We start from the raw sequence: 14,499 nt of genomic DNA on the forward strand, positions 1-14,499 counted from the left end.
TATGTGGGTCCACTTACATGTGGCCATTTTTCAGTAGCTGCCGTAGTGCCACACGATCGGCGTCTGTGATTGGTTGGATCGGCAGGGGCCACCTGTGGGACTTGAGCATCCTCAGGTGGTGGTATGGCAACAGGTCCTGGAACCAGTCCTGTGCATTGTCCAAGGGCCAGCTGTCAAATGGTTCTCTGGATTCTGCGAGCCACTCTAGCCGATTAATCAGACCTGGGGAGGGGAGCATGGGAATCTCAAATCTGTTGCAGGTCGGTCAGAAGCACGGGTGGCAACCTGGACTTGTGACTAGCATCTGAAGCGGGGTGGCTGGGGTAGGTGGTGCAGCCTTGTAGGACTGAACCCTTAACCTGTGGGGTCTGATGACATCTCCAGGTAGTGTCAGAATTGAGCTGAACTGTAGGAAGCCCAGCTGGCGCAGCAGAAGATGTCCTGGGGTGGGGGGAGCCCCCACACAGGTGGGAGTGGAATCAGAATTGTTTCAGTGTATCAGCTTTTGTGAGTCATTCCACTCTGCTCATCAGTAAAGTGAGGGGGTTGGATGTGGCAACCTGTAGGGCCCCTCTCAGCTGTCTGGCTTCTGTGCTGAAGCGGCCGCACAGAGTCACTCACCCCCTCTGCAGGAATTGCAGGCTAACTCGTGGACCTCCATTCTGGCCCCCCGGGGCCCTCAGCTTCCATCACTGACTTTACCCAGAGACCACGGCCTCCTCATCCCCTCTTGAAAAAGCAGCCTCGCTTCCTGTGTTCTGTGTTTGGACTTCCCGTGAGAACAGATGCCCTAACTCAGGGCGAGCCGACAGAGCTCTTCTGTTCTTCACTTTCACGAGATGTGCAAATGTTCACAAGAATTCTTTTCTCACCCAGCGACCGTTTTTGGTTTTGGTTTTAACATGGATACCTTTATTGAATCATACAATTTTAAATTTGCAAGTCTAGAAATCTTGTAGTGTTAGGAATAAATGATATTTGTATTGCATGCACCACAAAGTTTTCATTATTTTGAATTTATTCCTTCCAAATGATTTTTGTAGACCTCCAGAAATGTACCATCACAAACATATTGTACACCGAAGTCTGGCTTTAGAAGAGTGTGTATTGTCTTATCTGTAATTACTGACACTATATTATATTTACCATTATTGACAATACCGCTAGGTAGGCTGTTACTTGCATTACAATATATTTAAATGCCTTGTTTTAATTTTATTTCTTATAAGACAGGTTTGAATTGAAAACCTAAATTGATTAACCTATAATCAAAGCGATTCTATTGTTTTTAAACATAGCCTTTCTGATATATTTGAAGCCAGCCTGTTCCCTCCCAATACCACTATTTGAGAGCATAAGAAAACAAAGTTTCACATGCTGTTTCCTGAGTCTGTTTAGTTTTTAAGTGGAGAGAAAAGTGCTTTAAGGAAAAACCTGATGGCTTCACTTAAATGACTTATTCAGGACCCTCTTCCCATTACGCACAGCTAACGCAATAATGTCATTTAGAACATGCGTAAGGGAATGAACAGCCACCCTCCAGAGCACAGCTGAAAACCCAGGAGTGGGGAAAGGCGTCTGAGTGATTGAAATCCTTGTTAGAAACTGAGAGTGAAGCCTTGACTAAAGTTCTGTGTTCGCCGTAGAAAAATTACCAGCCACGGGAGAGTCTCACCGAAATGTGTCACTCAGTCCAGTTGTCAAGTCATATCCGCTAGTGACACTTGTGGTGCGTTCGTCCTAATTTGTCTTCTCTGTACATATGTGTTTAGTTGTTTTTTAAAAAAAACAAGTTAGGATAATATTGTATATAGTTTCGTAAACCTTTTTCCATTTGACAGTATTATGACACACATACACGGAGATGGATGTACAAAATGTTGACTGGCACATCGTTTATAACAAAATATCTCCGTTAGAGAAGGTTTAAGTAAATGACGATGTGATCAGTGGTCCCTAACACAGCTGGTAAAGTTAGGTGGCCTCTATGCAGGTACTTAGAAAGGTGTCTAAGACGTGTTATGTGGAAAACATCAAATCGCACACAGTGCAGACAACATGAACCCAATTATGTAAAAAAGAAAACAAGTGCGTCTGTGGATTTACATGTGTGTGTATGTATATAGATGTACAATTGTCCCTCGGTTTCCGGGGGGGATTGGTTCCTGGACCCCTGCGTATACCGGACTCCAAGATGCTCAACCTCCTTTTTATAAAGTGGCGTGGTATTTGCGTATAAGCTACTCACACACTCAGTATACTTTAAATCACCTCTAGATTGCTTGTAATACCTAATACAGTGCAAATGCTACGTAAATACAGTATAAACGTTACGTAAATAGCCAGTTCAAGTTTACTTTCTGAAACGTTCTGGAATTTATTTTTCCCGATTATTTTGAATCCACAGTGTGGAATGCTGACTGTACAGGAAAAGAGCAGGAAGGGCGTATTTCAGGGGTTCCTCTGGGGGAGAGGTTCGGGCTGCAGGTAGATGGAGAAAGGCTTCACGTGTCACCCCAGGCTTTCTAAATGCCCCGGAGGGTCTGCAAAGAGCCATTGGTCCTCTGTTACGTTTATTGCAGGAGTTTCCTTCTAGGCTGTCATTTGTCTTTTGTTATTGTGTCTTTTCTCCTGTAGTGGTTTCAGGAACTTGTGTCACAGAATCTTTTACACTGTGATTTCTAACTCTGGAATCCTGCCTAGGAAGACCTTTCTCACCTTAAGATTATACAGTGTCTTCATTCCACCCCTCCCTTGGTTTTTTTCATCATCTTGCTTTTTGACATCTAACGATGGAATCCATTTTTCTGTGTGCTTTTCTGGGTGGTCCATGGAATTGAACATGTCCAAATGCGTCTCCAGTTTCCCACACACTATTTTAATACTTGATATTTTATTGAAATGCTTTATTATGTGTCTGTACCTGTCTGTGAATTCTTTTTTCAAGATCCAAGACCATTGCCTTATTATTATTATTAATTATTATTATTATTTTAATCTTTTTTTTTTTTTTTTGGTGGGAGGAGGTAATTAGGTTTTATTTATTTTTCTTTTCAGAGGAGGTACTGGGGATTGAACCTAGGACCTCGTGCTTGCTAAGCATGCGCTCTACTGCTTGAGCTACACCCTCCCCCCGCCCTCACACTATTTATTGTGCAACCAGCTGATCTGATTTTGTGTCTTGTAAATTCCCACACATGCTTGGACTGCTTACTAAAATTTGTCTAAAATCGGAGGGCTCTTTGTCTACAAAAGTTAAGTGGTCCATTGGTGTCGAAGACTTGGGAGACCCCGGGTGACGGGGCATCCAGTGGGGCCCTGGCACTGAGTGCAGAAGCGTGGTGACAGGAAGAGCGTGGCCGTAGGGCTCTGAGATGCCTGGGGTGGGGCTGAGGGTGTGAAAAAGCCCTACTGATTTTTGTTTGAGCTCCGGCAAAGCTCTGGATTGTAAACTGCAGCAGAAAAAGACAAAAACGAAAACCCAAGCTGCATTAAGAAAGGGGCACTTGATTGTAAACACCCAGTAGCGGACACACTCGGGGATGCTGACCCCTGGGGTACCTGGTGTCACGGCAGTGAGAGATGATCTGCGCTGGGAGCCAAGGGTCCACCTCCTGCAGGCTGTCTTGTCTTTCTCTGCCCTCAGCACTTTGTTCCTGCCAGTTTCCCTTCAGACAGCCCGCCGGAGCCGCTGGCCCTGACAGGTCCAGCCTCAGCTGACTGTCCGCTCCTGTTAAAATCCCAAGAGACTAATTTGCTGTAATCGTCCCCCCTCCTCCCCCAGTCAGTTTCGGCTGCAGGGGTGGGAGTTGTCATGCTGTCTGCGGGATGGCTGCGTCTGGATGTGTTGGGGCAGGTGAAACTGGAAGTCTGGGCCTGGCAGGGAAGTGTCCTTCCTCTCTGCTTCCCTGTAGGTGGCCTGAGAGCGATGCTTTTCTGCTGTGTTTTAAAATCTGTAAGGTTGTGTATAGAACCAAATCGAAAACTCGCCCTAAGCACTTGGGAAGTAGGTGAAGCTTATTTTTCCCCTCCCTTCCATGATAGAGGTTTGTATTTGGAAGGGACTCTAGGGATGGCCAGGATTTCTCGACTTTTTAGGAAGCTGTGATAATACAGAGGCTACGAAAAGTGGGCCTGGTTCATAGTCTGCTCCTCCAAGCTTGGTGACCTTGGGCAGGTTCTGTAAACTCGCTAAACCTCAATTTCCCCATCAATAAAATGATGTTATTAATAGTCGCGACCTCGGGGTTGTTGGGAAAGTTAAAGGAATGTCAGGTTTCGGACACTGCAGGGTGCCGGGGCGGGCTTTACAGCTGTGCGTTTGTTTGGGTGGTTTTTAGTGACTACAGACACTGCCGTGGCGGCGCGTTCTCTCTGCCTTGTCTGCATGCCCCTGTGGCCTCCCTAGATTGGGAGATTTACTTTCTGTAATTTGTATTCTGAAAATAACATATCACTAGTATAATGACAGTACTTTTCCCCCAAAATCTCCTCCCCCCCACATCTTGCTGGACTTTGTTTAAAAAAAAAAAAAAAGGTGCCTCGCTGCTCCGGGCCTCACGGCCGTGGTACTACCTGGCGGCAGAGACAGCTGAGCCCTAGGCGGACCTCTGTCCTCGCCCCCTGCTCCTTCCCGGGGAGCTCGTTCTGTGCAAGCGCAGGCTTCGATCCTCCCTGAGGAGACCTTCGGGGACTGATGGCACCTCCCAGAGGGCAGTGTCTCGAGTCCCCAGGGGATCTGAGCTTTCACTGTGGTGTCGCAGGCATCGCTCCCCGGCATTTGGAAGATGAAGGGAATGAACCGCCTTGAGCTACGAGCAGTCACCCCACGTGGGACTCAGGACCTTCATTCAGTGTGAATCCAGCCCCAGCTGAAAGGGGAGGTTTATCCTTTTACTAGATTTTGCATTGGTCAGACCCGAAACAGACCCCTTGGGTTCATTAACTGCTGACGGCTTGAGAAGGATTTGGAGAACCTGCCATGTTCAGGACAGATTAAATATTATTAATATTCAGATTAGAAAGTTAGAAAGGAGTATTTTGGCAAAAAGCCAGACACGGTGCGGAAGCCTTGGCTGCTGGTGGTCCTTCCAGCCGGGAAGAGTGTGTCTGATTTGGGGCTGGTCTCCTCTGGGGTCCAGGGTCCTGTGAGCGGGACGCAGTGGCCGCTGCTGGCGGGTCGGGGGTAGCTGCCCCCTACCCCATTTGTCCTCATGACACCGATATTACTTGTTCTCAGGGAGAAGAGTGAGGAAGTAAAAGTTCGTTTGGTGGGGGTGGGTGGCACATAATTAGCTTCTACTGACAGGTTAGTCGGGGAGAATAGGTTCCTTTAAGGTTTCGGGGGAGGGAGTTCCTTTATGAATCCAGCTGGGGTTCTCCTCTCCTGGGCGACTGCCCTACCGTCAGGAGAAAGCGGATTTTTAGCACGTGTCTTGTTCACCTACGTGTCATTGTCTGCCATGCTGTTTCTGACCCCAGACAAACCAAGGTTTGGATTGCTTTGCTTGGAGAAGTTTCCCCCTGAAACCCTACCCTTGAGAGTACCCCACAGCACCTGCCTGGACCACAGTCTGCCTAGCTTCACTTGAGGCCACACCTCCAACCAGAAGCCCTCATGGTGCGGCCGGGAGACTGAGTCCCACTTGGACAAAAGAATGTGGGGCGAGTGGTCCAGAATATGCTCCTGTCGCCGGCTAGGGAACGTGACGGGTAACGGTTCTAAGAGAAAACTGATGGAGCAGTTGTCAGGGGGTGTCTGGGGGAAGGGAAGTTTCCCCAAAGAGACGCCACAAGCAGTGACATCAGCAACGTTTTGTCTGAATGGGGACGCTTCTCCTTGATGGGGACGGAGGTCTTCAGGGAACAGCATCCTTCTTAGCAAAATGGCATTTCTTGGTCTCTCTGAGCCCTGCCAGAAATGCCAAGGGCAGGAGGCCAGTGACGAGTCAGCCCATGTTTGTGGCCCTGGTCCTCTCCCCTTAGCGGATGTGTCCAAAGTCCTGATTGTGGGACCCTGGGGCTGGCCTCCCCTGTAAAATCTGCAAGTCATACCAGAGCTGTCTAGAGTGCTCTGTCATTTCAGCATCAGGCGTGCACCTCGGAGACCTATACTTACAAGCCACTTTCCGTTGGACGTGATTACAGGTTTATTTTTAAAACTGTACCCAGAACCATAGACCAGAAAAAGACCTTGGCAAGTCATTGAGTACATCCTTAACTTCAGAGAGAATCGCACTTAAACTCCACCCCAGAGGACCTTCCTGCAATGACAGGGATCATGAAAACTGCCGCACAGGACGGCTTGGAACCTGTTCATCCTGAGACGTTCACTCCCTTCACTCTTAGGAAACACAGCAGGCCCTGTTCTATCAGCCGCCAGACCGTGGTCTCTGATAAACACAGAGCCCAAACCAAACCACGAACAGAGGGGGAGTGTGGTCGCCAGGCAGTGCCTCTTGCCCTGTTCCGTGGCGCCGAGATCATGTTATAATCCGCCCTTGAAACCACAAAGGTCCCTTAGCGCTCAGAATTTGTGGTGGTCGAGAGCAGGTTGAGATGTAAGAACGTGCTTCCGTGTGTGTGCCGGGGCCGCCACCACAAAGTGCCACCGCCGGGGACTTAAGGATGGAAACTGACTTTCTTGCAATCTCAGAGGCCAGAAGTCCGAGGTCAGGGAGCCTACAGGGTTGGTTCCTTCTGAGGTCTCTCTCTGGCTTGCAGACAGCCGTCTTCTCCCTGTGTCTTCACACGGTCTCCCCTCTGTGTGTGTGTGTGTGTGTGTGTGTCCTGGTCTCTTCCTGGGACGTCAGGCATGCTGGCCAGGGGCCCACCCTAGTGATGACCTCATTTTAACTTTGCTGCCTCTGTAACAGCTCTGTCTGTAAGCACGGTCACATTCCGAGGTAAGGGACGTTAGGACTTCAGTGTATGAATTGGAGGTGGGGGGGCACAGGTTTATCCCATGACAACTCCAGAGATCAGACATCACCAGGACCATTGTGTTTGCATCCTAAAACCACTTCCAAAATCGTGGGGAAAGCTGCTCATTACAACCCTGGTCCATGTACGGTAAGCTGTGAGAAATCAAAAAAAAAAAAAAGACTTTTAAAATAATACACAAAAATGCACAACAATATAGTATATAATTAATATTATTAATTTAATAATATGAATTGTTTTATCATATTAATCACATTAATATTATGTCTACTCCTCTGCATATATATGTATTATTTTAAAAGTATATAATCTTACCCTAAACCAGCATAAAATTTAGAGGACGCAAGAAATACATATTTAAAGATTTATTATAATAGCAAGACATTTGAGATTTAAACATCTTAGTTTTGAGAAGAAAATATTAACCTTGGAGCTTGAAAACGCCCTTGAAAAAGATTGGTATTATTGGAAAGACTCAAAGGAAGCAATGAGGAATTGGTAGGATTTGGATTAGAGATTAAGAAATAATGCCTGGATATTTTGGAACCAGCAGGGAAATTCCTGTCTTGGGATGAGGGAAAACATATGGAGAGATTCTACAATACTCCTCTTACAGATGGACTCATTTGGTTAGCCTCAGCAATATTGAAATGTTATTTATAACTTGCTGTATTCATACATTTATCACACGTGACATAAAATACTCTAATTTACATTTTTTGTAATATTATTTTATTTTGTTTTTTTAAAGACTTTATTTTTTAGAATGGTTTTAGATTTACAACAAAATTGAGAGGAAGGTACAGAGATTTCCCAGGTACCCCAGCTCCACACATGCATACCCTCCCCAGTTATCAACACCTCCCACCAGATGGTACGTTTGTTACCAAGAATGAACCTGCACTGACTCATAATCATCACCCAAAGTCCACAGTTTACCTCGGGTTCACCTTGGCTCTGGACAGTCTATGGATTTGGACAAATGTTCATATGAACGTATCCATCATTGTAGTATCACACAACTTATTTCACCACCTTAAATATTTTTTTTTTATTTGTTAAACGTAGTAAAATACACACAATATAAATTTCCCACCTTAGCCATTTTTAAGTGTGCAATTCAGTGGCATTAATCACATTCACATTTTTGTGCAACCATCACCATCCATGCACGGAATTCCTCATCCTGCAAAACTGAAACTCTGTCCTTGTGATACAGTAACTGGCCCCAGCCCCTGGCAACCACCTTAGCAATACATTTCACAATACTTAGTGTCCGTTGTAGAAGAATTAGAACATTTAGCACAACAGGGAAGAACAGAGGGCTGACTAGTGACACTTTGACATAGACTTTAATGTATTTTTTTTGCCTCTGAGTGTCTATAAATGTAACTTTTTAACTGAACATCCTGGTTCATAGCTTGCCCCTTCTTACTTAGTATATCTTCAGTACCTTTGCATTCAAATAGGTTGTCATTTTAATACTTACGTGAATGTCCATCCATATAAACAATCCCCTGTGGATCTGGGGGAAATCTTTGGATTTTTTTCCCCAGTATATCCTTATACTGAAAGGCTGGAGACAAAAGATTAAGTACAAGTGTAGACTTCCGTAGGGCAGTGCTCTGATGACCTTTCTTACAGTTAAATCTTTGTCTACACCTTCAGGATGAGTTCCTCCAAAAACTTATAAGTTACTTTGAGAAAGGTTTTCTGTATTTTCAGGCTTTTAAAATATATTGTCTAATTGCCTTCAAGGAAGATTGTACCATTGAATACTCCCAACAACGATGATGAATACACCTGTTTTCCCTTTAAAAAAATCAAAATAATAGGTGGATGTGGTTTTTAAAAATCAAGTTGTAAAGAAGGACTTAGAATGAAAAGGTATGGGGGTGGGCAGGGTATAGCTAAGTGGTAGAGTGTGTGCTTAGCACACACAGGGTCCTGGCTTCAATCCCCAGTACCTCCACTAAAAATCAAAAAAAAAGGAAAAAAGTTTAAAAAAAAGAAAAGACAAGATCACAGTTCTCTCACCCTGATCCAGCTCACAGTCCTGCTCCCTGCAGACAGTTACTTTTCATGGCTTCTGTATGTGATTCCTCCGTGGTTTGCCTCCACATTTCTAAATAACATGCTTATCCTGTTAGTTCTCTGTTGTACACATGCAAACATACAATTTACTTCCTGTTGGGGAGATGGGGTTTTGATTCTATTACACCACCTGCCTTCCCTCCCGCCCAATGCCCATTTTTTTCAGTTGTTGTAACAAACAGCAGTTTACTTATGTGTAAACCTCTCCGCAGTTGCCACAGATGGTGCAGTTTCTCCTGGATGGCTTCCCTGAGCATTATTCACCTCTCTCTGTCAACTGTTTTCTTTTCTTCTCCCTCTTTGTTTCTTTCCCTCCTTCCCTTCCTCTTTCTTTCTTTCTTTCTCTTTTTCACATCTTGAAGACTGATGAAATTTGCATTCATTCTCTCCTGTGATTAACATAATTATGCCTTCTATGCTTTGTTCACAGGTTGATTCTAAAAGTTCAAAAATCAACTGAGTACTTCTTTTATAGCTACTTAAATGTTGTTCATTGCACCGCCAAGTAATAGGTCACTAATGCTTCTTTCTCTGTGGTTCCAACATAAAGATACTTGCTCAGATGAAGGAGACTTGGCACTTTGCCTAGTGCCAAGGCTAAGTGGATTCTCTTTTCTTAAATTCTGTGGGTTGTTCAACCATGCATTACTTTACTTGGATTCATATTTGAATTGTATCTTTCTTGGGCACTTCTCCTAGAATTTTTGGGATTTTCTCATCTTTTTCCCTATTGGGAGAATCGTATGCCTTCATATCTACCAGCTTACTCATTTCATCTATTTTGTTTACTCTTCATCTCAGAGGCCCCTGAGTTCTGATTTGGATTTACTGCTCTCTGAGCTTCCTGCGGGTCTGACATCCTGGAATTTCCTCTTGCTGGTCTCAGGTTTGGTTCTGTCATTTCTTACTGGGCTAAAGTTTCATCCTTATTTTTTCTGGAGTGCATCCTTGAGGGGTTTTCTCAGAAAGAGCAGTAACCTCCTTTTTTGTTTCTAAACATGTTTTGATTTTGCCTCCGTACTTGACTGATAAGTTACCATAATAAATTTTTTTTTTTTTTTAGATTGAAATGAATTTTCACTTGGAACTTTGGAATTGCTCTGTTACGTTCTAGCATCAGTTGTTGCTGATAAATTCGCTGCTGGTCTGATTGTTGCAGCCTGATAGCCTCCTCCTTTCTGACAGCCTTTTAGGGTTTCTTTACTTTCACTGTGTTTCTCGCAGGCCCTACCGGCCTGAAGACTCGTATCTCTTCAGCTTTTGGAAAATTTCCCTCTCTCTCTCTCTCGAAATAATTTCCCCACTCTGTTTTCTCCATCTTCCCGCCACCCCCCCCCCCTCCCCAGGAACTTCTAACAGAGTTTATTTCCTGAAGTCTTTCCTGTGTTCTAGTTGTTACTGTTTTACCAGTTTGAATGAAATCTCTAAATTTCACTTCTCTTTATGTCCCCTTACTCTTCCCTATTTTTAATATAATTGTATTAAATATTTAATTGACATACATCAAGAACCACATCACACAGTGTTATACATTTTGCTTCAAACATCAAACATGATTTAGAAAACTCAAGAGGAGAAGAAAGTCTATCATATTTACCGATTTTGCTCACCTTTTCCTTCCTTTCTTCCTAATAGCTCCAGGTTCTTTCTTTCATCTTTTTTCTTTTTTTCTTATTTAGAGACTTCTTTGAGCAGTTCTTTAAGGTAGAACCTGCTGAAGACACGTTTGGTTAGTTTTCCTCTTTCTGAGAATATCTTGACCTCCTCCGTCACCCCAGAAGGATGCTTTCCCTGAACATAGGATGCTAGGTTGACGGTTCTTTTCAGTACTTGAGAAAGGTGTCACTTCCCCCTAATCTCCGTGGTTCCTCATAGGAAATCTGCTGTCATTACACTTGTTTTCTCCTATTAGTAAGGTATCATTTCTCTCTTGCTGCTGTCAAGACTTTGTCTTTAGTTTTCAGAAGTTTGACTGTGAGCCTTGGTGAGGATTTCTTGGTGTTTATCCTGTTTGGGATTTTTCTCAGCTTCTTCAATGTGTAGGTTTATGTCTTTTGCCATATTTGGAGAGTTTTCAGCCATTATTTCTTTGAGTTTTTTTTTTTGTTTTGTTTTGTTTTTGTTTTTTTTTTTTTAGCCCTACCTTTTTATCCTCTTCTTTTGGGACTCTGATGACATAAATATTTAAACTTTTGTTATAGCCCCACACGTACCTGAGACCTTGTTTTTGTTTATTTGGTCTGCTTTAGCTCTGTTGTTCGGACTGGGGAATTTCTCTTGTGTTTTCTGCCAGTTCATCTGAGTCTTTCCTCTGCCCCCTCCATTCTGCAGTTGAAGCCATCCACTGAGATTTTTTAATTTAAATTATTGCATTTTTCAGCTCTAAGATTTTCATTTGGTTCTTTCTATTTTCTGTTTCTTTTATGAGACTTGATCTTTTTTTCTTTTATTTCAGGCATGTTCATAACTGCTTATTGAAGCATCTTCATAAGGAATGCTTTAAAATCTTTTGTCACATAATTCAAACATCCCGGGACTGACATCTGTTGATTGTCTTTTCTCATTCACCTTGAGATTTTTCTGGTTCATGATATGAGTAATTTTTTATTGAAACCTAGATGCTGGGAGTATTTTTATGAGGCTCCAGATCTTCTTTAAGCTTCTTCTGCAGCTGGCTTTCTCTAAAGCCAGCCAGGAAAGGTAAAATTCTGCTTTGCTATTCCCAATTGTGGGTAGAAGTCCCGCTTCCCCGCTTGACCTCCGTGCCCCTCCCCCACCAAGGAGGGGTGTTCCTCATTAGTCCTGGGTGGCAGTGGGGACTCTGGCTCCCCGTCAGGTCTTCCCCGGCACCTCCACGGCTGGGAGGGCTAGGAGTGCCTCCCCGTTGCTTCTCACTTGGCTTCTGTTGATTACCCTGGCAGACGGTGGGCTTGCTACCACTTGGTGGTGGTGGAAGTCTGGACTCTCCGCTGGGCCACCTGTGGCGCCCTCTCCATGGGGAAGCAGAAGGATGCGTTGTCGCCACCAGGTGAGGGTGGATGTCCGGGCTGCCCATGTGGTTTCCACTGGCACTGCCCGGGAGTGATACATGTCCCAGCTCCACACTCACCCTGCTCTGAAGCTCCCGTGCTGGCCGAGGACAGGGGGGGTGGGCTGGGCGCCGTGTCAAGGCTGGCAGGGGCGGGGGTCTAGGCACCGTACTCAGCCTTTGCTGGCGTGTGTGGGTGGGAGCCTCAGTTTTTCTGTGGTGTTTGGAGTGAGCAGTTACTGTCCACAAATTTTCTGTCTTTCTAGGTTGTCCCTTTCTTGGTCCTTTTTACAGAGACCGGGCTATTGTTGGGCTTGCTGTGTCTGGACCTATGGGCATTTCAGGTCACCAGCTTCTTAAACTGCAAGTCTGGACTGTATGGAACAAAAAATCTCCACCTGTCATTTCTTAGGTCTGGAGGTACCTGGCCAGTCCGTCTTCTCTCCACCTTGCTGAGTTTTCTTGTTTGAAGCATCGTGTCCTAGGGTTTTGTTTGTACTTAGAGGAATAGGTAGGATGTGTTCACTCCATCTTCCCAGAAGCAGAAGTCCTCTTGTGTATTTTTTTAATGTATCACTTTTCTTCAATATTTCGTGTGTGTGTTACATTGAAGTCCTTCAGGCTCTCTCTGCGTTGTTTCTCCTTTCTGTGTACTCTTAGCCCAGATGATTTGTTTTCATGTGAATTTGCGCGCGTGCGCGTGTGTGTGTGTGTGTGTGTGTGTGAGAAAAATCGACAGCCTCACCCCTGAGAACCCGAGGCAGTGAGCTGGGGCTGCTTTGCTCCAAGAAGATTTGCACTCTCCGCCCACGTGAGCTGGGCTGCTAACAGGAGGGGACACTTCAGCTGGCGTCTGGGTTCTCGCCCTGAGTGTGCTGATCCCCAGTGCGAGCCCCCGCTTTCCGGTGGGCCTCGCGCTGGGAGCGGCCCTCGGCCGTGGCATGGGTGTTGGTCGCCAGGACTCCGTGCTGCCTCCATGTTTGCTGTTTACTGGTCGCAGCTCAGATTTCCACTCCTTTCGCTTGTTTGTTTGGGGAAGACCAAGGTGGGTGGGGGGAAACCTACTTAAGTCCACTACTTGAAAAAAACATCTGGAGGCAGAAGGCGTGTGTTTCGTGTGCTTCGTCCAGGTTCCAGTCTGTAGCAGGAGGCTCTTCCGAATATCTTGTTTACTGTGTTTTTTCTGAGATGCTGGTTACTTAAGGCTCCCAGTACATTGCAGTGCTGTCTGTATTTTCTTTTGTTAGAAATATCTGCTATTAATGTCTCTGTTTTTCTAATTTTTCTGTAAGTGGAGAGAGTGGGGATTATAGTCCTAGGATTTGGTTTTTGGTTTTTTGTTTTGAGTCTGATATGTCTCTTGATTTTTCTTTCTAGGGCAGAAAAGACTGAAGTTCTGAGTGAAGATCTTCTCCAGGTAAGGCTGTCACTGGCCTATAACTCAGAGATGCCAGAGGCATTTTCCCTTTTGCAACCAGGCCGTTCCCAGCGCTCTTCCATCCAGTCAGTTTAGAGACACAACTTTTTATCCTGTGCAATAGTTCCTTGTATTGTAAACACCGGTTTGGGTAAGATTTTTCAGGAGGCATTTCGGCGCACGGTTAGCAGAGGGTCCCTGAGTCTGTGATCGCCACCGCCCCCACCCCGGTTCTCCAGCACTGGATGTGGTCTCTGCAGAAACAAGAGTCAGTCTTTTGCGGTGACCGTCCAGACCCGCGACCCCACTCCGGAGCTCGTCTCACGCGGGGCACTGCCCACCACTCTGTCCGCAGGTGGAGAAGCGTCTGGAGCTGGTGAAGCAGGTTTCCCACAGCACACACAAGAAGCTCACGGCATGTCTGCAGGGCCAGCAAGGCGCGGAGGCCGACAAGCGCTCCGTAAGTGTGGCTGAACCTTGCCTGTCCCCGACCGGGCAGATGTGCGAGGACTGTCCTGCGGCGTGGCAGCCCCTCCTGCTCTCCCTGCCCTTCCTCCCTGCCTGAAGCCCCCCCCCCCACCAAGGCGGATGTGGTCACTGCCCCTGTCCCTGCCCTCCCCAGGTGGGGGCAACCCCCCCCCGCCGCCGCTGAGATCCTGCCGTCAGGCAAGCCTTCCGTCTCTTACCCTTACTGCGGTTCACTCACAGATTCCGTTTGCCTCCGGAGCATCTTCAGAGCGTGTTGGGGGGGAATCATGCTGTGGTTTTGGGGGTTACAGTCACCTGTCAGTTGTTTTCGCTATAACGAAGCAGTGGAGGGAACCCGGTGGATGTGCCCCGATGTCCTTGTACATAACCTGCGTTCGCAGGCGCGGGCGTTAGTCACATCGTGTGACTGCGTCGCACGGTCCTGGGGTGAGCAGTCGTGCAGGTGCCCTTCCCTCTTGACTCGCACCCCCCTCAACTCCGCGAGAGACGGGAAGATATTCTTAGATGTTCTCTTGGCGCTGCTACAGGG

The 14,499-nt window shown here is 46.0% G+C and overlaps 1 protein-coding gene across 4 annotated transcripts in view; it reads left to right on the top strand.

Moving 5' to 3' along the window:
• Positions 1 to 14,499, top strand: part of ARHGAP44 (Rho GTPase activating protein 44) — a 102,482-nt gene that overhangs the window by 39,045 nt on the left and 48,938 nt on the right. For 3 of the 4 annotated variants that reach the window (XM_031467587.2, XM_031467588.2, XM_064495275.1), the window contains exons 2-3: positions 13,442 to 13,481; positions 13,837 to 13,941. The exons of the other annotated variant lie outside the window; for it this stretch is intronic. In XM_031467587.2, coding sequence (XP_031323447.2) covers positions 13,442 to 13,481; positions 13,837 to 13,941 — 145 coding nt within the window. The remainder of the gene's footprint in view (positions 1 to 13,441; positions 13,482 to 13,836; positions 13,942 to 14,499) is intronic. 4 annotated transcript variants of the gene reach the window in all.

Source organism: Camelus dromedarius, chromosome 16, assembly GCF_036321535.1.
Source record: "Camelus dromedarius isolate mCamDro1 chromosome 16, mCamDro1.pat, whole genome shotgun sequence".
Lineage (NCBI taxonomy): Eukaryota > Metazoa > Chordata > Mammalia > Artiodactyla > Camelidae > Camelus > Camelus dromedarius.